Raw genomic sequence first — 27,168 nt, 5'->3', positions numbered from 1 at the left:
AGAAATCTGCATTCATATAATCTACCAAGAACATGAATTTTTTGATATCTGGCCAACACAGCGCCTTGCCAGATTACATCGCAATGCAGGGCCCAAAATACCACCTGCATATTACATGGTAGTGCAAGTAAACTTTGAGCTGTGCACACAATTCTCAGCTTAACATGCACTAATTATGTTATGTGCACAGCCCATTACTAACAATAAAATGTCATTCAAAATATAATAAACTGTTTAAATATGTTCAGCTTTTGTATTTATTTTAAAACTCGGGGGTGAAAATGTTTGGTGCGGGATCTATTGAAGCCCAAAATATACTGGCTGGCTCTCCACATCCTGGTTACGCCTACAATCCAGGAAAAGAGCCTTCCAGACAGAGTCAGATCTGGCTGTCACGGAAGTGCCCGAGAAAGAAGGACGAATACACCAACTGGTGTTTTGGGTTTATGTCATTTTAAAAGTTACAAACCACCAATGCTTTACACAGAAATATTTGGAGCCCTGCAGTGCCTTATGGAAAAAAGTTGAGCCAGGTTAAACTTTCTTCGCCGGACGACGACTGTGTTTCTCTGTCTGTGTTGGTGCTCTTTTGCACAGCAGATGAAATAACTCAACTTAAAAACTGCCAAGTCTACTAAGTAAATGGTGCTGTTCAAGTGGAATTGTGCAGATGTGCACTGCTGTTTTCATCATGTTTGCAGCCACAATCTGCAATCTATATATGCATATGTATATTGTATAGTCGTGAGAAGTCACTACGGCAACTCAGGTACGTCTCTTTATCAAAAAAAAGTCCAAAACAAACAAAAAGCGTCCAAGCGGAGATAATGGTTCGTTAAGCAGAACAGTATTCGACAAAAAAACTCAACTCAGAGTGTCCTCGGCCTTTTCCTCCGTCTGGTTTGGAACTTTAATCTACGCAGTTCTCCAGTCCAGGTTAGTTCTCCGGGCTCCCTCCAGCCGTGTGTTCTCCTCTCTCCTCTCCTCCTGTCTTAATTAGGTGACTTAAACACCCACACCTGGGTGACTGGTGAGGCCTTCTGGGAGCTGTAGTTTGTGCCTCGTTGGCCATTTTGTGATGTGGCTGCTGATCATTAAAGGGAATGTAGCACCCATCTACCGCCTGGCCCCTTGTGATGCCACAATATATATGTATGTCTGCTCAGTCAGGAAGTACTGTAGGAGTGGAGTAATTGCACTTCAACAGTATGGAATTACTTCCTATGCAGAAACGTGCAATGGACAAGAAGAATTGACTTCAGACAAGCGTCCTCACTGACAGAAGTAATTGCACGACGACCGTCAATCTGAAAATTCAGGTCATCGGTTTGGTGTGCAGCGCATTTGTGTTCTTAGAGTCCAGCCTATACGCTGCCTAATCCCGTTCCCCTGTAATGCGTAGGAGGACAAGGTGTGGGCTGATGTTCATTACTTTCCTCTCTGCGAGTCGATACTCTTTCTCAGTCTTCCAGTGCTCCCATGGTGATACTATGTATACCCAAGCTGCCAGATGCAGCACAATACTGCGAGTGTGTGTGTGTGTGTGTGTGTGTGTGTGTGTGTGTGTGTGTGTGTGAGGCAAAGAACACATGATGTGATTAGGGTGACAGAAATGTACATCCTTATCCGAGACTTCGTCTCTAATGAAATCACTAAATATTACAGGGAGTTCTTATTTGACAACATTGTGTCAGTAGCTACCACCGCCCACTGGTTAACGGTGTCAGCCTCCACTTTGAAAGCCTTTCCATAGAAACCGCCAGTAAGTGACAGCATGCTTGTTTGGAAAAAAATAATGTCATAATGGAGCTCCCCCCGGGGCTGAGTGTAGAACCGTTCCTGCCTCGAGACCCACAGGTACATTTTTTTTTTAAATAAATAAAAATTCTATCACGACCAGCAATGCGGCTGTGAAATAGAACTTAGACACTGGATGAGTCCACTCAAAGGCTGCAGAGAGTGAGACAAAGTTTTTTGAGAAACATGGGGATACTGGAGGCTGATGTGAGGCTGACGACGGTTGCCGTTCCCCTTATGTTTACCATCATTTCCCTCCACAAACACCAAGCCGGGCTGGAAAAGGCCAGAGAGCCAGGGCCTCCAGCATGCAGGCAGTCCAAGACGAGGGAGGGGGGTGGCAGAGAGTGAAAAGAGAACTGGAGATAAGGGAGGGAGTGGGAGAGAGGGGTTAAGGCAATCACTGATGAGAGAGCGAGAGAGAGCGGGAGCAAGAGAGAGAGAGAGCGAGAGCGAGAGCTCGGGCTAAGCTGCCTCCAGACACGACGCGGCTCAGAGCAGATCGAGAGTGACGGCTTGCTGATTAGTCAACTCACAGCCCCCCCAAGACCGGAGTCCGTGCGCGCGCACGCACACGCACACGCACACGCACACACACACACACACTGTGCAGTTCATTTAAATAAACCCTGCTATTACCGTTGCACGCGTGCCAAAAACATGTGAACACGTACACATGTAAACAAATAAGAAGCACAGAAGTGCAGAATGCAAACAGAAGAACAGTCAATTTACATCTTAAGGAAGGAGACAAAATCTACTTTGAGACTTTTAAGTCTGCAGCACGTCTGCAACTTGCATGCGTGGACATAATGCGATGCAGGAGTGTACATTGATCAAGAGTCACAATGTGTACAGGGGGGGTCGGTGGTTAATTACCTTAAGGAGATAGACGGGGATGTTGCTGAAGTCCCCCGGTAGCTTGAGAAGGAAACGGGCTGAGAACTCTCCCGTCTGGTGAACAAGGAACAGGGTTTCAACATACGGGTCATACAGGAACAAAGAATGATGCGTTTTGGTGTAAAAAAAAAAAAAAAGAATGCGTACATATACGATATGTATAAAATGTACAGTGTGCAGATAGAATCACTATCAAAAACCATAGGGCTGGGTTTCGTTAGAAAAATTCTAAATGTTGGGCAAATACAATACCAAACACGTCCTCATACCTACACGAAAGAATAAGGCATTTGCCACTGACAACCAAAACAACATATGTTGTAAACACGTGGTTAACGTTGTGAAAAGGAACTACTTGGTTAGGTTCAACAAAAGATCTTGTTTTGGGTTAAAATAAGCATGTTTGTTAAATAAGTATGTGACAAAGATACTAGGTTTTGTACTTGACGTTGTACGTTGACGTTGTACTTGACGTTGACGTTCCGTAACTTGAACTCGTTTCACACGGGACACCAACAGCTGTCTCCTGGGTGAAAGTCCTGTCCTGTTAGTTTGACCCATCGTTGCACCCTGACCACCTCCCTACGTGGACTTTGTCGCTCTTTATACTACGTCACCTGACTTCCTCCTTTACTCCCGTCATGATCGCCGCCTAGCAACAAACGTAAATATGTGTCGCAATAAGCTGACGATTATACGGTGAGGATGGCTTGCAAAACCTGAGTTTTGGTAGCAGTTGCCACATTTAGTTTTGGGATTAGGAATGTGCTTTAGCTCAACAAAATATGCCAACCTGTCATATTACAAGAGAAAGATAGAAGCTAGAGAGTTACAAGCTACTTCTGTACTTGTAGAACTCAAAGGGTCAGAGTGAATGGTGTTCTGTCTAAGCAGCATTTGTCCTGGCTCCCCACGGGCTTGTGTCCTGTCCCTATTCTACATCAACGACTGTAGAAGACACTACCAGGACAGGCACATTCTGAAATGTGCAGATGATACAGTTATTGTCAGTCTGCTTCATGGGCGTGAGTCATCACGTGGGCCTGTGGTCAGTAATCTTGCACAGTGCTGTGATGATCACTTTCTGGGATAAGCATTTCTAAAAGATGTGGTTATTGACTTCAGAAAAACTTCCACCTTCTCAGGGCACCTTCTGGTTGCTGCTCCAAAACCCCCACTAACAACCTAATCGGTCAAAACTTACAAAACTTTGTCTCTTATCTTCTGTTTTGCAAAAGCCACGATGTGGTTTGGAAATGGGCAGCTCATTGAGAACATTCCCTCAGCGTATTTTTGTTTATGGTATTTCTTGCCTATTTAGTTGGACAGCTGCTAGAGTACAGGGAGACAGGAAATGACATTGCAGTTATATTGCTTGTGCCATGTACATTCAACTATCAGGCCACGTCCCTCTGTAAACTCTGAGACACTGTTGTACCTGATATGTCCAGCTGTGACATATGGAGCAAAAAAACATAGCGCTAGGCAGTTTGGTTCATCATCGCTTTCATTAGGTTCCCGCTTCATTTTATGTCAACATGTTTGTGTTCAAACACACACGCTCTGAAATAATAGAAACTTTTCAGAACGACTGAAAGGTCTGCTTTCGTTAATGACATGCACATTGATGCGGCATGATGTTCCAAACCAACTAACATGCTTGCAATGTACAACGTAGGGTAAGCACAATATTGCGTTTCGTAATGATCATGAGTTATTGTAATCTTGTCCTCAAGAATGTGTCTTGACTGAGACACACAGATCAAAATGTGATGGCACAGTGATCTGAAAATCATGTGCATATTGGGACTGGCCAAAATAAAAATCCGGAACACATGATTCTGACTCGTCTGACACTAGTTCCTTTGTACAGGCAAACAGGAAGTTTTATTCCATGCTATTTCCTATGGAATTGTCTTCTGAGGACTGCATACAAAATTGAGTGTGATTATGTATAATAACTGGATTCTATGAAAAGACACTTAATAAATAGTGGCACAGTAGAATAAGGAAAAGTCAATCCTCGCTCATGTGATGGCTAAATGTTGAGATGAGACGGTATCACAAGTAGTTATGTTCTAAACTCAAGACTGACATAGCGATAGGAACAGCATGTGAACAGTGTTCCTGTCCAACACACGACGTCACCAACAGAACGTCGTTCAACAGTTGCCTACCCAGCTGTTCTTGCGTCCGGCATAAATCTCCATGTTGCGGCCGTAGTTGGGATCCTCCAGCAGACTGTCATACTCGAAGAGCAGCCTGGAGCTTTCGCGCAGACGCTGGCATTGGTAGTGGTGGTACTGCTGGAGGAGCTCCTTCACCAGCTGCAGCAAGCATTCTGGATCCCCAGCATCCCACTGGACCAAGTGCTGAGAGGAGGCATAAAGAGAGACATGAGACACGGCATCCGTTGTTAGTTTAAACATGTGAACGACATGTTAGAATGTAAAATCAACAAAGCAAAAATAACAGGTAAAAGGAAAAGAAATATGTGTTTTTGATTTTGGGACAAACTGTCCCTTTAAGATTTCAAAATGTCAATGGCAACATCCTGATAAAACATACTAGTCGAAGGTCACATCCGTAGTGCTGTGGATGACTACCAGCTCTCTTGACCGAGGACCACTCATTTGTTTCCCGTATTAAAGAAAGGTAAACAGCACTCAAACATGGAATGTGAACTCACTGGCATACATGGTGGTTATATGACAAGCTCCAAAGGGCTGATCAATTTCAACAACCAATTATAGTTCTGAATGACACTTGAGATAAGTTTGAGGAACGGTTGGGAATTAATAAATAGTAGTAGAGCGGATAGAACACAGGAGTACTAGGGAGAGTTAGGAAGACCACGGTAGAAGAAAAAAGGATTGTGCCAGGAAGAAGAAAAAAACAAATGCCACAGTAATAGCCTAATCCTGACAAGCGGTACTTCCCATTACCAGATCAGAAGGAACAGGGTTGTGCTAAAGGATGTCCTGTTTCCACGGAGATTTAGATTGACATGGAAAAGTACAGATCCTTTTCTGTCCTCTGTGGCCATACTGATTGATAGATATAGATTTTTGAAAAGGGTGCATTGGGTTGTTTGCAGCATGGGGATATACACCGCACACATGGTGCAATCATTTAGAAAAGCTCAAAACATTTTGTGTATCTTGCACGTCAACAGACTTTCACTCCCACAATCTCTACTTCAGCAATCCCCAACAGCACTCGACCGACCGACCGAAGCCTGGAAGCAATATGCAAATTTACAGGAAAAAAACAAACTACAATCATATGCACTTGTCACATATGAGTAAGCAGAACCGACCAGGAGTGATTCTCTACAGGGCTCATTCTACCACATGGAAGTTTTTCCACTCTTTAAGGGGAACCCGTCCATTGATGCGCGAGGAATAAAACACATATAATTAATGTGAACATCACCGTGTGGAAAAAACAAATTGCAGGCAACATGTCAGGTCTAATAAAGACAGATGGATGGCCGAGTTCTTGGGGAATGAATGCTGTGCAAGCTTTGTAGTGGGGGAGTTCAGCACGCAAATCAAAACACAACCACAACAAAATAAATACAAAACGTTCACCGGCTTAATGAGTTTGCTGCACTGTTTGGACTTGGAGATGACTGGGTTTGTTAATTTAAAGAGATTCATGCTCCCTCTTTGAAGAGTTTTTTTTTTTTTTTTTTTTTTTTTACACAATCGCTACCTTTTTACATTTGAAACACGTCATTTTGGAGAAATGGAGGATGGAGATGATGGCGACAGTGTTTGAGATTAAACAAAGAGGTAGTGAGTCTCTTTATCAGTAGTTTTGGGTTGTGTTGAAAAGTGAAAGTGCTTCCTTCCCCGACTCATTCTGAAAGTGGAACGCCGCTTTGCAGACTCAAACTGTTGCAGCCTGATGACAGAACTACGAAGCGGAAGTGAACGCGTAGCTGCCTTTGCCTTTCCGTAACACTCAAGGTAATTAATTACAGGTCAACTTAAATGATGAGCAAATCGGAACAGGGAGCAATTTTAGTGTGCACTGAGTGGGAGGAAGGATTAGTAAGACTGTAAGCATTAATAACCATTACATGAAGGTGTCAAGGCAAAAGCCGTCTTTGACTTGCATTAGCTCGTCTCCCTGACTGTCTGTCTTTTTGTTCACTCGTCTTCCTGTCTTCGTCTGGCAGCCCATATTGGCCCTGTGATGGAGAAAGCTTCCATTGTTTTAGAGCAACACCCCCTCTTGCCATGGGAGAGAAGAAGGTGGGGGCTTGGGGTCTAAACAGAGACAGTGACCTCATCGTCCCGATCCACCGGTGGTTACCAGCAATGCCGGGATTCCCGAAACGAGAGGTCGACGCAAACAAGGATGGGCATTGTCCAAAAGAGACAGTCAGCGCTCCGGGGCAGGAGCGAGCTGAAACTGAGGAGAGACTGAGGAAGTGCTGTGTCAGGATTGTGACACAGAATATCAGCCAAACTCCACTGGAGGAGGAGGAGGAGAGGCAAGGAGGAGAGATCAGAAGTAGGAGAGTGAGGGGGGGGGGGGGGGGGGCTACAAAGCTCAAGCAAGTAGGCCAAGGCCAAAGATAACAGGCTTGAGACTTGTTTCAGTGGGAGGGAAAGCTAAGTGTACACTCGACGTGGTGAAGCCGGCGCGAGCTGTGCACGCCATTGATGCCATGACATGACTGTCACAGAGAAAAGATCTATTTACATGGCAAGGCATTATACAAAGAAGGCCAATTCCTTTTTAAATGCTTAAGAAACAGGTGGTCTTAAAAAAAATCAACCTTTGTTTCTTTATAATGCATGTAATAATTGACTCCTCTGTGGAGTGCCAATACGAACAAAGCTCAACAGTGAAGACTGTAAACAAAACTTAACTTTTATCCTAAAACACGTGAGAAGAGCTGCAGTACAACTTTATTGCTGGATAAATGGTACAGCACATACCAGATAAAGCACAGGAACAAGAAATGTTCCTGTGTGTTTCGGAGAGATGTGCAGGAGAAACACTCCCTCAAGTGTGTATAGTGAAGGTTTACTCACACTCAGTAGTTAACCCCATTTGCTCCATTTTATTTTAGACAAACTATCGCTATCAGTGGAACTGGGCTCTGACAGTCTCTGTAGGGTCGGACATCAGGGAGGCTCCAAACACATAATGAGGGCCGTGGATTCTGAAAATATCGGCATGTAATTAACTCCTGACAATAATCTCGGAATTCGAGACCGGGAGATGGCAGATGGGGATTCTCCACTCCATGACAAAGACATGCAGTGTGGGCTAAAACTTTGCGAAACAGCTGATTTTTAAAGTGGGCTTCATGTCATATCTGACACGTTTTCAGTTTATTTCTCCCCATAAAAGTTATCTTTCCAACATATAAAACAGCTCTTGATATCGGCCAATACAGTAGCCGTTAAAAGATCCGCGACTGACAGACAGACCCGGGTCACTGTCGGTAAAAAAAACAAAAAAAACACTGCTGTGGTCTGTCTTGTATTGTACTGTCTCTGAGTTAACAAGGTAGCACTCGAATGCCGCAGCGAAGCATTGGTCGAACAGAGGCAGAGATTGTGAAAAGCACTGAGCCAAAGAAGCAATGGCCGTGTGTTGCAACGTGTGTGCGTGTGCAGACATGCGAGTCTGTATGCAGACTCTTCACTGAATTGATTTTATACGCTCTACTGAAGGCTGTATGTGCCAAAACAAATCTATGTGTTTTTTTTCATGAATAGGATAAGCCCTGCGGAAAATGTACACATTTGATGCATAAAAAAAACAAACAAAAGATGCAATAGCATCTAGCAAATCTAGGCTATTTGAGAGTCAAGATTTAACGTTTGATGAAATAATCTGAAAAGAAGAAATTCCTTCTACATGCCCTCTCGATCATTCTGTATGGAAAGAACATCTTTCTTCGGGCTTTATCCACAGGGGGTAGATATCGAAGCCCTCGACAATACTCCCCGGATCAATCTGGACCTTGTAATCCAATTATCTTGACACAACACACTGGTTAAACCTGTGTCAAATGATTAAGCCTAAACTTGGCTTATGATAAAACCTGTCGTCTCTAATTCGCAAATCACTGATACTTCCCTTATTTGAAAAGAGCACATATGTGTAAGGGAAGCGACGTATAATCGTATTACCTTTAGATACTATTATTATTATTATTGATTCAATATCAATGTTAAAAACTGCACATTAAAAATATATTGGATTACCATTTAGCATCTGTGGTATTCATGTAGCAGCGTGTCCAAAAAAAGTCGAAATAGCACAGTTGGTTGACATGAATGTTACAGAACACCATGTCTTTGAACACACATACACACACGTTCTCCTGTCTAGTGATTCATTTACTAAAATCAAATTCATTTTAAATATTAATAAAAAAAAAAAAAAAATGAATCAAATAATTTTTTCTTCAAGGAAAATGAATAAAATGAAGGAAATGTGTAGTCAAGTGAATGCACATGTGATACATGGCCAAATATTTTAAACCGCTTTCTTGCAAAATAAGAAAGTCAAATTAGCCAACTAGGCCTGATGACTTTCTAAGAACTTTACTTAGAAATCTACAGTCAGTTATGAACAAGAGATATAGGCTACGTCCGTGTGAATGTTTTCGTGCCTAACTTCTGCCACGGTTCAACTAGCGTCCACACTACTCCGGCGTTTTCTGAGAGGTTTGAAAATACTGCTGACCCCGTCTTGGTTTGAACACCCAGTTACTTCCGTTTTGCCTTTGGAAATGGAGACTTTTAAAAAACAGTGACGCAGACACCCACATCCGGTTCCTGATTGGGTCGTATCAGTCACTACGTGTCATTCCCTGATTCGTCACGCCCCTATCACAGGACTTTTACGAAAGAAAACAAACATCAGCCTCGACTGCCAGTAGTTAATTCAACATGGATAACCAATTACAGGGGTTGCTGACCTTGTTGTGTATGCTAGCAGCTGCTGTGCAGTTCTGCAATTTATAGTGTTCTTCCTCAATAATATTGTCTGCAAATAAGCAACCAACCTCAGAGTAGACAATCTGTACGCAGGTGCCCATTTTAGGTAAATGGCAATGCATTTTCAGGTGTCTTAGTATGGTCGGACAATATTTCTGAAATGGTGCTAAAATGCTCGAGTGCATGGGGATTGTCTCCGATTTCTAATATGCTGCGCAGTGAAAATGTATTAGAGCCTTCACAGCCCGTGTGTGTGACAAATAAACGATGCGAAAAAAGCAAAATACATGCCTGAGAATATATGTCTAGGGCTTTTATTGTGAAAGGTAAGAACGGGAAGAGTGGATCTGGTCTGCGCTGCCCTCGTCAAGGGTGAAAGGAGATATTTAGTTTGCTGGCTTGGTTCAGACTACGGAGCCTCCCTGCTGTTTCATAAGGCGCTACTCTACTTTTCTGCACAACATGATAGGTTGATGCCTTTATTCGCAGTGCAAGAACTCAAAAGATCTGCGTTGTTTTTCCGCCAAAAAGTATGTCGCTTTTTCCCGTTATATTTGTGTTGTTTGCTAAAGTACTCGAGACAAAAACAACAGTTCTAACAACGTGGAAATTAATCGCACGAAAAAAACGCGCCCCTGGTGTGCAGTGTGGATGTGGCCTCAGAGTCTACAGCCGGGCTAGTGGTCCGAGGCTGCACTTGGGCACAGTGATGCTAACATCAGCATGCCAACATACTCACAGTAACAATGGTAACACGTTGATGTTTAGCAGGTATAAAGTTTAGCATGTTCACCATCTTAGTTTAGCTGATGGGAATGGCATTAGTTTTGCAGGTATATGGTCACAAATCAAAAACGTTTACCTCTAGATTAACAGCAAGAGGATCACCAAAGACGCTCAAACCTCAAGGGAACTTGAATATCTGTAGAAAATTTCACAGTTGACATTTTTTTGTTTTATGTTCCTCGCATTCCTCGTGTGGGGAACATGAACGGAATACAAATTTCAAGGCAATCCATTTTATAGTCAAATAAATTCACTCTGAACCACAAACGTCAGCCTGCTGGTGGCGCTAGAGGAAAGGTCAGAGGATCACAACAGTCATTAGAGTATAACCTTTCGGGGCCTTAAATATCTGCAGCACATTCCACAGCCATCCATCCAATAGGTGTATAGATTTTTCAGTTTGAACCAATGTAGTGGACGGACAAACAGACTGGCAGCCCTAGAACCACGCCACTAGCACTGCTAATAACAACTTACCATGTAGTATTGTTTGAATATAGACAAAACTACTCAGTGTGCAACTTATTGCATCAAATGAATAGACATTTGTTACGAAACAGTGATTTCTGAAGTATTGTAAATGTGTTGATGATAAAGGAAGAACTCAACAAAAAAAACGTGTTTCCTTTAAGAACAAAATGTACACCTAAATTAGGCATCTTCACACTGAATAGACCCAAGTTGACAGAATTATGTCTTCTTGTGCCATCCGTCTGTACCATCTCTGATCCAATATTTATCGTAGGCCAATGAGAGAGGGACTGGCATCTGTAAAATGCAAGATAATTATATAGGCCAAGAGAAGATATTTGTTTTTACGTCTTAAATATGATTTTTATAGATGCTGGCAACCTGATCCAATAAATCGCTGTCGACTTGAAAGTGTGAGGCATTAAAAAACTCCCAAGTATTAAATTAATCTCTGTTAGTCTTTAATTCAAGTGTGGGCTCACACCCTGTTTTGCCCCTGGAGAGTGCCAAGTCTAAGATCATGCTAAATTGCTCTTGTCATGTGTTTAAGACACTTGGCATTCTCAGCCCAGTGTTTTTTTTTTTTTTACTGTGATCTGTGCCATTTGTGTCCAACACAGTACAACTTGTTGACAGAAATAGCACTTTTCTGACTACTTTGAATGTGGTTCAGTAACTTCTTTAGCCTAGTACCAAACACTAGGAGGGCTGATACTATTGTCTCATCTTAGTCTGGCACTTAGGTCTCTTGTTTTCTCCTATCCATCAGCTGGTGTTTAAGAATCGCCAAACTCCTTTCCACCAGCCATCCCTGGTAGCAAACAATAGCCTGTCTGCTAAAAGCATTCACAGAGCTGTCAGTGAGCCCTGCCAATAATAAACTCTAATAAAAGCTGGAATGCATTATTCCCTACAGCGGGAAGGAAGCAGGAGCAACAGTTGGTATGCTATGCCCAGGTTGACATAATCCTGCTTTATGGGCCTTCTGAGGTCCATTGTTAGAACAGTAACAGGGGACGAGCTGGAGCAGCAGATAGGAAGCGCTCACCAATGCTTGGCATTCAGGGTAACGTGAAGTCGGGAATGTTTCCTCTTCCTAAACAGAATAGTGCTTAGATTGGCTTTACACTCAATGTTCTTAGTGGGAGTTGTCCTGATATCTAAACTACAAACAATGTCTCATTGTCTGAGGCACTTCTCTGAGGCGTCTTCATTTTCTAAAAGTAGTGGAAAAGTAAACAATTATTTTCATCTAAGAGAGCAGGATGAATGACTGGCAATCCAATGAAAAGGCGTTTGTCCTTCTCACTACACTTTCTAACATCCCTACCCTATCAATGGCCCTCAAGACACAACCCATTGGCTCCTACTGAACACATTAACATTTTAAAACGGGTCACAAATATACAGTTACGTTTATTTCAAAAAGGCTAAATCATTTCCTAAAACAGCTTGGCCCTGCAGCTTTGAACGAAAGTTACTCAAACAGGAGTAATTTGTCGTTAGTTGTGGATTTTTTTCAGTGGCGGATTAATATACAATTTGTGATTGTAAAAAATGAATCTACAGTGGCCGTGCTCATTAAGGAACATGTCATCCAGTACAACGGTGTGGCTTATTGATGTGTTTTAGTACTTAGTACTTTAGTAATCAGTTCATGGTATTTGTTGTTGATAAGAAACATGGGACGTCATCACACTTTAAAGCTTTAATACAATGTTTTAATGCTGGCAACGTCCACATCCCAGATTTTACAAGACAACCAGTCAATACTCTTGAAATTTTGGGACATCGCCCCACTGCAAATAGAAAAGCCTTGACTAAATCAAAGGGGGGAGATAACAGTAGTACACTGGTGAGTTGGTCACATTCAAAATAGCCTCGTATGCTAACCAAGATTAACATAAATTAGTTAAAGTATGGGTTTTTCAGACAGTATATCTGTATTCTGTATTCCCCTTGGTATGCAGAAGTATAACACATAACAATAAATCTTTGCACATGTTTAATATATTTGCAAGCATACACTAGAATGGCTCAATTCTCAAAGTGGATCTAGATTAAGAAAATGTATTGGGCAAATGGATTGCATGGCTGCATGCTCGAGGACCTCTTGTGGTTACGATGACTCACACATTCTAAAAACACCTTTTATTACCGGTTTTATACTGCCATTGACTGTCTGCTGATTTGTCACTCACAACTCTTAACTGGTAGGCTGGTAGGGATCACCAGTGACAACACAGCTGAGTGCATCACTGAACCCCAGCTGCTTCTCTGCGGCCAGAGACACAGCTGGTGGAAAACAGCCCTCTTTTATTGTTTTGGATGGTATGTTTGGCTAACAGCTAACGGAACTACCAGTGCACAGACTGCTGAGTACATCGCCGCCATTCAGCCGCAGCTACGAGGGCAGCTTGGCGTCTTATTCGATGACTTTGAGGCAATTGTCTGCGTACATAGCTGCTTGTTTTGAAGTTTGAATAATTTAGTTTCAAGACGCCTTACAGCCTGGTGTCTGGGGGGGGGGGGGGGGGGGGGTCCACCTTTCTAGTTGAGGATGTCTGTATATTGACACATTTTAATCAACTAATAATAATTAAATAGTTTATTTATTTATTTAGCTCTAAATTCAGTCAATTAATGGCTGTCCAGTTGGGGGAACAGAGCCAAACAACAACAAATCCAAACAATACAATAGAGACCATTTCTGGAGTTTCCAGCGTAGAGCCTGCCCCTATTCCACACAGCAATGTACTGCAGGAAGGATAAGTGGAAACATGTTGATGCTGTATCTAGAGAGGCCATAGAGGCTAACCCCAGGTCCCGGGTGCATACACACGGACTGAGAAAGATGCTAAACACTGGGGAACTCCCAAAATGTTTAGTGCCTGCACGCATCACCGGACAAGTCTAGACCAGACAAATGATACATTAGGCACAAAGAAGGGGACAGAGGGGCAGACAAATAGTAGTATGAGGAGAGTAGAACACGGTGTACTTAACCTTATCTTACAGTAAAAGACAGATAGTATTCAGTGTTCTCTGGCCTATGTGCTGGCTACATATAAGTCAATATCAATGAGGTATCACAAGAACCAAGTAGTAAAGTCTGTTCAATGACAGAGTTGTACTTTAAATGCCTTGCATGCATTAAAATATTAAATTAATATAAGAGTAGGCTTATAACTGGGGGATAATGTAGCTGAAACATTCAAAAGATCATTCTGAAATTTGTATCATTATAATTTATAATAATATATAAAATATCGGAATGTTATTTGCAATTCACATTTTTTTTATTTGCCGCAGTCCAAACAACATTCATCAAGTCATAAGCTGCCAGTGTTGTCCTGAAGTCTTGCTAGCTAGCTTAGTTACTAGTTGCGAACCGGAAAGAAAACAAGACGCCTTGGCCATCTACGATAGAAAAATGGAGAGAGGTCTTCAGAAATATGTTTCAATTGGGCAAGTTTTAATTGTTCTGGAAACAAAGACAAGCATTTGCACATTATAGAAATATCCGAGAAGACAGCAAAAACAGCTGATCAGTCATGTCAGTTAAATGTTTGCAAAAACCACCTCATGCGAGCGTCAAAACTGTGGAAGTTTAATCAAATTCTGTCACTTCCAAAGCTTTTCAAATACCTACAGTATACCTTCAAAATGTTCATATATTTAAGTGAATGGGAACATAGTTTAGTTCAACAACATTAGCCGACACACAATGCTGATAATAATATAAATAAATATTGGATCTAATGGAATGATTCAAGATTTGAAAAACAAATGTAATTGTTATGGCATTAATGAAAGTAAGGACATATATTAAGAAGTGCTATTTCATTCATTTTTTGTTAACATTTGCCATAGAATGGTTTCTCATATTGTTTCGTTTTGCACAATTGCAATACCTTAACTCACTGAACATATGTGGGTGTGTACGGTGTGTCTCACAAATCACAAGAGGCAGACAATTTATGATTACATCAAAATCACAAAATGAAAAAAGCAAAAACAAGTAAAATTAGCCATCATAACGATCATATCCAGACAAGCTGCAGTGTGTATATACTGAATTAAGTACTAACTTATTTTTACTTCAAACACAAATATCATTTAATGGAAATATTTGTATAAAACGGTTGGTTCAAATGAAACTCTATAGTCATCATTTACTGAATTTGGGAAGAAAAAATATTTCCTTGTTATGCAACATACATGTCCTACTTAAGAGATTTAAGTAGTATTGCTCCCCACCTTCCTCTTATCTGGCCTCTGTCATTTCCTCATATCTAATCATTTTTCCCAGCAACTTGTGGGTAGATCTACTTTGTTGTATTCCTGTCACTAAGTTTGGTGAACACACATCTTGCCAAACTCCTCTCCACTGGGCTTTATCACAATTAGCCTGTTGTATCGACTGGAATAGGGTGTGTTGCCACTGATAAGCCATAGTGGAAACAGTGTGGAAATAGATCAGTAGCCAGCATTACATAGTTTGTCCATCATAGAGTACTGACAAGGTCATTTTACACTGTAAAATGCAGTGGTGGGCCGTCAGGGCCAGCAAGGCCTTCTCTGCTGGCCTAAACAGAATCACAAAGTCTATTTCTATCTATTTTATAATTTAATAATTTTTCTTAAATACACTACATGTATCATAATTTATAAAATTATTTTCCCCATTATCTTATTTTCTCATTGCACAGCTACTGTCTTCCTCAGTTGCTCTGCTTCCAGTGCAGCTTGTTTTAAGTAGAGCTTTTATCCAATCAGATTTCACCTCTGTGTCTCTAGGTAAGAAGAGAGGCCCGAGGCCTGCAGACTCACAAGTGAATCCCTTTGCAGTTTAAGTGAATGGGGACGATATTGTTGATTGTCATAGTCTTCAACCAATCAGATCTTTAGTTTGACATGTTGGGCGTATTCTTTGACGTGCCAGAGGCTGCTAGCTGGCCTACAACTACGTCAGCATTACGTGCAGCTCAGTTTTCAGGCGCAGCACTGCAGTGAGGTTCAGTGTGCGCTGTGATTGGTCAGTGGGCGAGCACGTGAGTATCGTGAAACGAAACTTAACATAGCCAGCAAAGCTCAGTCGGAGTAGTAAGAGTTCAAATTGAAAGATATGGAAGAAATTGACATTTTTGGTATTTTGCTTGGTGTAGATTTTTTTTTTAACCTAGCTTTGTTTTTTTAACACTCAATGGCTGAAGGAGGAGAAACGGATTTGTGAGTTGGGATTTAACCGTGGGATTAAACTCTTTGTTAACAAAGAAAGAAGGATGGAGTATGTCTTTAAGTGAACAGCATTTGGTTTGTTTTTTTACATCTAATATCTGAATAGCCCTCGAGTGTGTAGCAGAATGCGCTGCTGTTGTTTTCCCGTTAAGCTAGTTTAGCGTAGCCTCCCAGAAGTGCGGTGCCTCAGCTGTTTTTTGTTTTTGTTTTTTTGTTCCGGGGTCAGAGGTCACACAGCCCGTTGTCTCCTACGTGAAAGCAGAAAACATTATATTTCCTACAATTTAAGCTTCTGCATTTTCCAAATGCACTAGTATTATTCAAACGTATTGTTCGGTTTGTAAACCGCATACCGAACGGTTTAATACGAATACGTGTATTGTTACACCCCTAGAAACGAATAATAACCGTAGCTGTGGCGCCATCATGAGGTTATTAGGTGGTATTTCAGCTGCAGGACAGCAGTGAAGGCCCAGGTATAAAATGCACGGCCCGCCACTGGTAAAATGTGCTTAGTACATTGGTCACAATCAAAAAAGACAAAACAACTAAGGTATCTGTATCAAGATCGTTTGTTAAGGGTTACTAAAAAGAAATAGACACCAGACAATATATTATAATCAGATTTTTTAACCTCCCGAATACCAATATCGGCTTCAAAAATCTGGAGTCGGTCGAGCTGTAAGCATGCTTGAGTGAAGTGCTTGTCAAATAGTGTCTGAAACTCAGGAGGTCATGATTTCGTTTATTTTATTTTATTTCAGCAGGATTACAGAAAAATGACTGGCCCTCTATTTAATGAAGGGTGTAGCATGAGCCAAGGAAGAACCCATTACACTTTGGAATGGATCCGGATCACGGGGCAGATACACAATTTGTTTTTTACTTTCATTAACATTGCGAGATAGGGCATGGCCTTGGCGGACGTCTACGCTTTCCGAGTGCGCTTCTAGTTCTGACATGTTTCACCACCATGTTTAGTAATTAGCACAAATATCACACCACCAGACTACAGACTGCAGCATCTAGTTCATACACTGTTAATACTTTGCGATTGCTCTGATCAATATCTCTTCATAACCATGTCACAATCATGACATCACGTCCTTTTTCGCAAAACAAAATTTCCAAACCACTTAATGTACAGGCTTTTTGCCACATTTTCAACTGTGGCCATTCACAAGACGTATAAAACCTTTTCTCTTTAGAGAAGGTTGGACGACATTTTGTACTAGTTTCAGACATTTCCTGCCCTTGAAGGGCTGTTGTATTAGACGATGAGTCCTTACTGGAAACTGAGTTGGACTACCCTGGGCTACCCTGCACTAAGCCTAGACTTCGACAGTCCAACATCATTCATTTAGTTCCCATGGTAAAATCAACATTGCATGTTCTATACTATTTAAAACTTTAAAGTCTCTACATGTTCACCACAGTTAAGTAATCCCTCACACGCCGCCTTTTAATTGCTGACTGGAACCAATTAAATCTTTACTTTGGAGAGCTATAAATATGTCAGAGTGGTTAAGTAATGATTAAAGTTCCAATTCAAGATTTATTTCCGTTTTTAAAAAAGAACAATGGCTCCCTCTCTACCCAAAATAAACCCATTAGACCGGCAGATGCCTTTCCGCAAGCCCTACCAGCATTAGATTCATCAAGCTAGAGCGAGGGTTAAGATGAGTGGTCAGTTAAAAACAAGTCTTATATATCAAAACACTGAGGTAGGGGGCTGCCCTGGTGGCCAATTAGCCACGATCTGGATGCCATTCAGCCTGCATTTGCACTTACAGTGAACCCTTGCACCATAGCACCAATGCAACAGTGAACCTCAATAAATTCGTGGCAGACTTTGCTCATATTCCACGGCTCATGGAATTGAATATCTGAGGGACATGTGGCCTCTCGTCATTCAGCTGGGGTATTCAAGTCTTTTCCATACTCATGCATTGTGGTTCAAATGTTTACTGGGCTTTTCCTAATAATCACTTCATCATCAAGGTTTGAAGATTTATTGTTGTTGCAGTATTTCATGTTCTTTTGTTTGAGGCAGGAGTTTTGGAAGGTCAAAATAATATCCGAATCCTATGAGAATGTATAATAGACATGTTATTTCAGACATACAGTATATGTAATATTACTGTTGAAATTTTCCAGAAATTACAACATTGTGTATGGATAACAAAAACAGGGTGAGAAAGTGCTCCCTTTTCATGTCACTGACAAATATGTTATCAGTGTTTTACCTGAAGGTAATCTCTACGAACAAATTCTGCAGTCATTTGCAGACTCTGTAGGCCACGGACACAAGCTTTTGGTATTGAAAGCGTTCTGGTTTTCGGCAGGTAAATGGCAAAAGACACAGAATGCACTGGCCGAAATGCAATCTGGGAACCAACCGGCTATCGTCTGACGATGATTTAGCTTTGTATTGGTTTGAAACCAGTTTGAAAACTGGCTACTTCTTAAACAATCTAGTCACACACATGTTGTCTTTCAACTCCAACACCAGCCCCGCACCTTAAGTTGCTGATCGATCTGTAAACAATGAGCAGCGTATCCATTGGCTACACTGGAGCCCCAGAAATATAGCCCCTCACCCCCAGAGGCTTATCGCTGTCAGACCGATAGACGATGGGTGATGAAGAGATCGGCTTGAAGGTAACAAAGTCCATCGGGACACCAGACCAATTTCCTGTAGTTCATATTTACTAATAATAACTACATTACTGGGATACACAAAACTAATTTATTACTCTAATCATTACATTCTAAAGTCTTTTTATATTTAGAATTAACACAGTTTTCCACTTATGGTAATTATAGCAAACTGCTGGTAAGTCACATGTGGTAATTAAAGCTAAAGATAACATATCCTCTGAATTGATTACGTCGACAGCTCTCAGTCTCTCCTTTGGGAGACGAGCTAATGTTAAAAAATTCATAGACTGACAGATTAAGCAGCTGCTGGAGACCTTGATAATGTGATATAATTAAAAAATATCCGACTATTGTTTATCATCTGCTAGCCTCAGCTGTTGGTCAGCACTCAGCAGATATCTAACTACAAGGTGCAAGACTGGAAAAGGACATTCACGGGCAGCTAACACAAGACTGTTACTGACCGCCATTCTTGCTAACTCCAAATTATACAGAGGGGCATACAACTCCAAAAAAAAACTATTTGGCAGAGCTGTATTAGATATTTTTACAGTATATAATTGAAATGTTAAAAAAACACATTTGTATACTATACTGAATTTTTAAATCTCTCTTATAACACTATAAAATATGACAATACTACATTTTTTAAACTAAACGGACAAAGTGTTAAGATGAGTCCTCCTTCTCCTCCCGGTAGTGGTTCCTCTTGATTATATCTGAGTGACCATGGCTTGCAATTCAACTTACCCAGATAACTGTTTCATTTTGTAGCTTGGCTAACTCACAAAATAAATATTGATGCGGCTTACACAAAATCTAAATATGAGAACTTGCAAACAGCTTTGATCTCGCTCAAACCCAAACCATGCTGAAAGTCAAAACTTAACATAAACTTAAAAATAACATTTCCAACATGGACACTGTACCATGCAGGGTTGACTGTGGATGTATCATGTTTTTAAGTCCTGTCATTTTTTACATTTCTCTGTCTAAACAGAAGCATGGACAACTAACCTACTCGAGGCCTGGTGACAGCAGGGAAAAACAACGAGGCCAAACAGAGCAGCTAATGATACCCTTGGCCGGCTGTAAACAAGAGCTGTGTGTTGCTGAGACATCAAGAATTCAACCAGCCACTGACAGAGGACCTAAAATGAGCCTAATGTTTACCCCCGATGGACAGCAAAGTCTAGAAACAGATTACTTGTGAGGGCCAAAACTGAAGAGTACTTACTTCCTATGGATTTGATCTATTAACAGCCTTTTCATCACCTGTAGCACACAATAACATCCTTATTGTCATTAATTAGCAGAATTATTGTATCAATACACTTTGTCCCTTTGTTATGAAAAGATTCTTTCTAAGTTCACACTGCCAGTGCTGATATCAGGTAAACATTTCTCAGGAGATATGGGGGAAATGAAGGACTTGCTGGGAACTGAGCGTTTTTAAGAGTTAGAGGGGGTTGTACTTACTGAAAACGTAGAGGGAAAAAAGGAGTGAGTAGGAGAGGAGGATCTCAGGCTGAGAGACAGATGGAGGAGGATTATGAGAGCATGAACAGCAAAACACGTCGAGAATATGAGGAAAATAAACATGCGTCTGGGCGGCCGAGCACTGGCTCAGCAGAGGTACTTCCCCTTATGTGCACAGCTGGATTTTGCGAGACGGTGAGCAATACTCCCCTCTCTTCTCCCAGACTCTGACACAAGCAGGGGAATTTAGCTTCTACGTGCCAGGCGGCTTCAAAAATAGCACTGGATAACTGCATGGTAGTAACTTAACAACAAGGAAGTGCTCAATAGACTGCAGATCTCTGCCGAGGCCTAATAATCTCCCTAGTGTACACTGTACTGATTCGATAACAGCAAAAGGACATTCATTTCCTAGTCAATATTACACAAGGCATTTTATTTGATTGGTTTAGAGCCAAGGGTCAACCTCCTGGTCTGAAAAGTGGCGCCAATGCAAAAGTGCCTCAAACTTGCATTCTCTCTAATGGCCATCAGGGGGCGACTCCTCCGATTGAGAAAATGACTCTACTTCTCTCTTGATTTATTACCTCAGTAAACATTGTAAACATGAGTTTATGGTCTCAATCTCTAGTTTCAAGTCTTCTTCAATACAGCATGATGTTCATTTAGTAAATGATGGTCCATGTCGAGTCAAATAGACGATAATCAGAGTACGCTTTAGGGCGTTTTTCAGTGTTCTGTTGTAGTAAAAGACACTAAGGAGTCGGCCAATGTTTTTACTGGTAAGTACACTTTGTTCTAAGCATGTTTTTGACTCCAAAAAATCAAGATGGTGAAAGCCAAAATGCCAAACGCAAGGCTTCGAAAAGGTAGTCCACAAACCAAAGGGTGATGTCACGGTGGCCACGTTCAATTATTTTTATACAGTCTATGTTTAGATTTAATAGGATAAAAATGTTTAGTTTAGCCTAGTATCCCCAGGAATTATGTACAAATTGAAAAATTCTGCACCAAATGGTTTGAGTTCAATGCCAACATTCAATACAGGAAGTTGGGTGCCCTATACGTTGAGAAGCAGAAGGGTGTAGAGGTCTGGGTGGTGGATGGACGTGTACCACAACGGACTTTCATGAAGGACACGGGAGTTTGAGTCTGTCACAGACTTGTGTTTTAGTTGTCTAACCCTAACCAAGCAATATTTTACTTGCCTATCTTTCCCTAACCTGAGCCATACCATAGTTGCCATGTGCAGATATTGCACGTTCAAACATATGGGTGCAGGGATAACTTGTGACAGCTTTTGCACGCACATCCTCCATTAGTGTTATGGAGTGTTGCCTAAATGATGAGGGGATGCTGAATGCTGCAACTTATTTTAACAAACTCTAACTTGTTTGTTTACCATATTTTATTGTACATTTTCATATTTTCCAATTGTATTTTACTATTGCTATTGTATGTTTATATGTTTCTATATATGTCACATACCAATCACCAGGGCAAATGTCTTGTATGTGTAACATACTTGACAATAAACCGTTTCTGACTGTCTATGTCTGATACACATGTGTTTGTTTGTTTTTTCCTTCTATTATTTTCTTGTGCATGTGTGTGTGTATTTACTCATTTTTATTTTTACATTTAATGTTTTCTTTTATTACAGGGGTTTATTATCAGTAATATCTGTCATCATCACTATTTTACTTGAACGTTGAATACATTTGCATTGCATTTTTCCATTCTTTTTTTTCAAATACTTTTTTTCATATGAATTTTTTCACGCACAAATGCAAAATCTTTATGTATCCAACAATTGCACTGAAAATTAGGAATCACTAACATTCAAGCTTCTGTGACAGATTTCTACATTTGGGCAGACAGAGATGCACATTTTGTTGTTGCTACGTTTGACTTAAAATATAAAGTATAAAGTATTGAGAGGAACCTAAGTGCCCGACAAGAAAGAACATACAAAAATAAATGAGAGGTTTCGTAACAAGACCAATATTTTCTTTGATTATATTGGAGATGTGTTATTCCTAGATTTTAGAATACCTCTGTTAAGTAACCCATTTGTAAAATTACCAGAACATGTTTACAGAGTATTCCTTTCTAATGTTGAAAAATAAATAGCAGGATCTGACCATTAAAGTAATTGTTAAGGATTGCAAATTAAGTGTGATTACAAAATGCAGGCACATTATCTGGAACATGTGGTCATGTCGTAACCACTTTTTTGTGGAGTGGCAGCTTGTAATACCATACAAACATTAAAACCACACCCCATTTGAAACTAGACAGTGCTGATGCAATCAGTCCGAGAAAACCAGTTCTCATACTAGACATACAATTATTTAAGTCTAGATACTTTTATATCAACATTTCTGGTTAAAGTTAAAAGTTATGTCAACATTGGAAACAAGTTCTTTGGAAACAAAGATCTTAATGTTGAAAAAGTTATACAAACTAAGATTCTATGCATTTCCCCTGCAGGTACATTTCCTGGAAGCCTAGCATTAACCATGAAGTCAATGCCAATCATACAAGTGCTGGTTCACATGCATGTCAGTGTTGTAGTCCAGACCACCTAAACCGAGACCAAGTCATTACCAAGTGTATTAAAACTGACACAAGACCAGACCAGTGCGAGTCCCACACTGCATGACGCACTTAAATGTGGAACATACAAAACACACCTTTAAACGAATCTGAAAGATCCACTTTCACATTCCTATTCATTCAGTGCCATGTACACTGTATATATGTGAATGTATAAGTGTACCATGTGAAATGATAAAATAATCAAAAGGCATTGCAAGAGGTGAATTGTATGTGGGGGAAGTTCCATTTGTTTTCTATGAGCTATCAAAGTAATGATGTTAACAAATAAATCAGACAATGCACAGGCACTTTAGTGATATCCCCTATCTTGAAATAAAATCCTGAGTTCTCTTTGACTCAAGACCGATCTCGAGTTCTACAACACTGACGCATGTCCTACACAAACTAGTACAGTCCCTTCATCCTGTTTAGGCTAGCTGGCCAGAGAATCATGGCTTCACAGAGATAATCAGGTGTGCAGATAACTAGTAAGTCAAAACAGAGTTTATGGCATAATTAAATACAACAGCCGATTATTGAGACATTTCTAGCCATTTAACAGTGCACACACATGGTTGCTAGTTTGCTGTAACAAATACCGTCTTCCTACCAAAAAAAGAGATAAAGACAGGCGATTAACTTCTTTCTCATTGCCAGTAGACAAGTATGTCTTTCTGTTCTGAAAACAGGGTTAGTAAACAGTAGAAAGCATCATGGAGGCCACTGGAAATGTTAGGGCGGTTACTACTTTTTATCCCCACCAGCAGGATCAGATGATCGGTCACGTGCGTAGCTCTGTGTCTGTCCACGGTAAATCTCGCATTCTGCTGCAGTAAACTGCATCCTATTTTGGATGCCCAGTTATTGGCTGCATGCTCAAGGACCTCCGACTCAAACTTTTTATTTTATTGCCTGTTTTCTACTGCCTGCCGACTCCTCACTCACTACTCTGAACCTAGTGATAACACAGCTGAGTGAGTCTCTGACCCCTATCTGCTACTCTGCGTCAAGAGACACAGTCGAGGTATAACAGTTTGCGATGTGTTTGGCCAATAGCTAACAAAATGAATTGTGTTTGGCTAGCAGCTAACGGAACTACCAGTACTGGTGCATACCTTATCGGCTGTTGCTCTGCGGCACACTTTTATTGTTGGGGACGGTGTGTTTGGCTAACCACTTACGGCTAACAGAACTACTAGTGCACACGCTGCTGCACCTCGGCCATTGACTGCATACATCGTCGCTTGTTTTGAAGTTTGAACAAAGTGTGTTTTATGACGCTTTACAGCCCATTGGTAGCGTACATCACTGATAGTTGGCTCACTTGTATTGTTTTGTAAGGAGTGTTTGGCTTACTGCTAACAGCTAACGGAGCTACCAGTACACACACTGTACCTCGCCACAACTCAGCTGCTGCTAAGCGACCAGAAAGCTTGGTGAGTATAATTTAGTTTTTGGCAAAACTGTATGACATGTCTTGTACGACAACCTGGTGACAACGAGTCGCCATAGCAGTCATAGCAAGAGACGAAAATGAGCGTATCCACCCATGTCATGTTTCATGTCATGTTTCCATCGCTGCCGATCGGAGCTGGAGCGGATAAACACCCGTGACTACAAGTGTCATTTGTCTCGGGAATGAATGCTGATTATAACCTTTCCCACTGAAGACAAAAGCCAGATGTCAGAGGTTTTTTTTGTCCAGTGGCAAAGCTGCTTATGTGTGTATGTGGCACTGCTTCAACTCCCTCCGGCTACTGGAATCAGTGAAGTTATGATCGGCAATTTGACGCATCTGTCTGACATTTAGGACCACATAAGAGAACCATGTAATGTGGCAAATGAATGAAAAGATCTGGCTTTTAACAAGTGGAAAAGAACAAAAACAAATCATGTGGTAAATTTGTTTTTCTTGTGCAAAAGAGTAGTCAAATAAAGCATTTACATTTAATGTAAAATAAACCACATTTCTAATTAAGAAAGAAAAAAACTCGCAATGAATGATTCTCACACGAGTGTAGATACTCACCGGTAGCTCTGAGGGTTCAGGGAGAAACTCGGCATCCTCTCCAAAAATAAAATCTGGTGGCAATTCTGGATACTGTGCATTGAATATGATATCCCCTGGGAGGAAAGAAGGAAAAAATGATCAGCTGATTGAAGATTGATATGGAGGACATGAATTCAAAAAGTTGACTTTGCTTACATGTCATTGTGTGCTGTAAGATGAGCTCAAAGTCTCAATGGATCAACCTAACTTTTATCTCATATGAGCTCATTTTCATATATTTGCACTCTCTGCAAAAAGAAACTCCATCTTATGTCATTTTGTGTCTAACTGGGCCCTAAAATGTCAACAAGTGAAAAAATGTGTCATTTTTTCTTATATTAACGTAGCAATCTGCCTCATTCCATCTAGGATCAAGATATGTTTACTGCAGAGGGAACACTTTGACATTATCTTAACCTGGACAGTCTTCAATCTGAATTTGACATGTAATAACTTCTTAAGGCGGCTGCTGTACCTACAGTAATGAGCAAACGAGACATTTACCATTGAAGCCATTCAAATCCTGCCAAACAGGTCCGTCTTGTAAAGATAATTGCAGATACTTTTAAAATAGCACACAATAAGCGATGCAAAAATCAAATATGGTTTTAGTTTTTTTTTTGCGACCTGAAAGGAGTGAAACCAAAAGGTGCTAAAATGTTACACAAGCCTATAATTGTGCTGCAAGACTGTTCTGTTCCGCTTTTTCGCTGCTCCAGCCACAGCAAGAAGCACACACATGGAAGTGTTTTTCTTTGAGAAAGGAGTCAAACGAGGAGACGGGAGGACGGGCTTGTACATCTGTTTGAAACCACTGGCAGTCTGTCAGAGATGTGCTGGCATGGCTCCAGAGGGAAAACAGAGGTCTTGCAAGTGCAACCTTTACAGGTTACATGGACTTTTAAACACCGCTTTGTTCATACAGACGGCGAAGAAAAGTATAGTCTGGCCGCTGCATGCCGTGCCTTTCTCAAAGTCTCACTTCTATTTCGGCAAGACTTTTTTATTTGTATTGGAGGTCATAAGGGCTTAATACGAACAACAACAAAGGCCACAAATTGTAGTTTAGCAGTGGCAGTCACAGCGGTGAAGTGGGAGGGGCTGGGCTAGCGTTAATAGCACTTAGCTCTGTGCCGAGTGCGCCGTGCCTTTTTGCACACTATCAGCGGGCAGGTCCACAGATTGGCACCAACCTGCGGCCCAGCATCCCTGATTAAACAAACGTTCTTCCTCAGGCCACAGCACAGGAAGGTACAGCGACTAGTGCAACAGCTGCAGAGACGTCACATGCCACTGGCATGGTTTTGGTTGTTTTTCTGGTCCGGTTTCAGGTTTCTTCCTAAACTACGATAGATACATACTATACTCTAATGGAAGGGTAAAGAAAGGGTTGATTGCGTGGCTCCATCACAATATACGTACATGTAAAACCCTAATTTCACACAAGATAAGATAGAACTTTATTGGTCCCAAAGGAAATTATTGTGCCAGAGATTGATCAAAGATTCCAACAGAAGAATAAGAAAAAAAAAATACATAAACATGTATGAACAATAGAGTGATACGAATACAAAGATAGATTAGCATAAATAAATATAGTAAAAACAATTTAACAAAAATAGAAAAAGCAACAGCAACAAAAGCTTAGTACCAGTGCCTATTACAAACTAAAATACAAAAGTATTATTGTGCGTAATGTTGACAATAATATTGGCAATGATATTGAAAAGTAATAAAAAGTTATATTGCACATGATTTTGATGTTTTGTTCTCAGTGTCCGATGTTCATAGAAGTACTTCCTGTATTGTTAAACCGTACATCTACACGTGTCTAGAGTTCAGCTACAACAGAGGTCACAACCATTTCTGCCCAGACAGATTGTTTGAGCAGATTTTGCAAAATAAGCAAAGCTTACTTCCCTTTTGCTAAACATTTTTTTTTCACCAAGCAGGGCCACAATTACTTTATCGACAGCTAAAGGAAACGTCATACAGATACTCTTGCATTTCATAATGTTCCCAAACTGCAGACACAAGCCCCATCAACTGCAACATATGTTTTACTTATATTTATTATCTTGACCTGCACATTAACAGGCTTCCTTTTTCAAACCCACTGAAATGAGAAGACATCAGTTTAAAGAACTTTCTGTAACTCACCAGCCGCAAAAAGCCTCTTTTACCAATTTAGCTGACAGATCTGACTTA

The 27,168-nt window shown here is 40.8% G+C and overlaps 1 protein-coding gene across 4 annotated transcripts in view; it reads right to left on the bottom strand.

Moving 5' to 3' along the window:
- babam2 (BRISC and BRCA1 A complex member 2) overlaps window positions 1-27,168 on the bottom strand; it is an 88,529-nt gene that overhangs the window by 56,027 nt on the left and 5,334 nt on the right. For all 4 annotated transcript variants that reach the window (XM_076108216.1, XM_076108218.1, XM_076108217.1 and 1 more), the window contains exons 4-6: window positions 24,940-25,034; window positions 4,875-5,069; window positions 2,677-2,751 (exon numbers count right to left, since the gene is read on the bottom strand). In XM_076108216.1, coding sequence (XP_075964331.1) covers window positions 2,677-2,751; window positions 4,875-5,069; window positions 24,940-25,034 — 365 coding nt within the window. The remainder of the gene's footprint in view (window positions 1-2,676; window positions 2,752-4,874; window positions 5,070-24,939; window positions 25,035-27,168) is intronic.

Source organism: Anarhichas minor, unplaced genomic scaffold, assembly GCF_050575085.1.
Source record: "Anarhichas minor isolate MPS153535 unplaced genomic scaffold, ASM5057508v1 ptg000040l, whole genome shotgun sequence".
NCBI classification, from domain to species: Eukaryota; Metazoa; Chordata; class Actinopteri; order Perciformes; family Anarhichadidae; genus Anarhichas; species Anarhichas minor.
The sequence above is the reverse complement of the archived record's forward strand: the minus strand, read 5'-3'. Positions and strand labels throughout refer to the sequence as shown.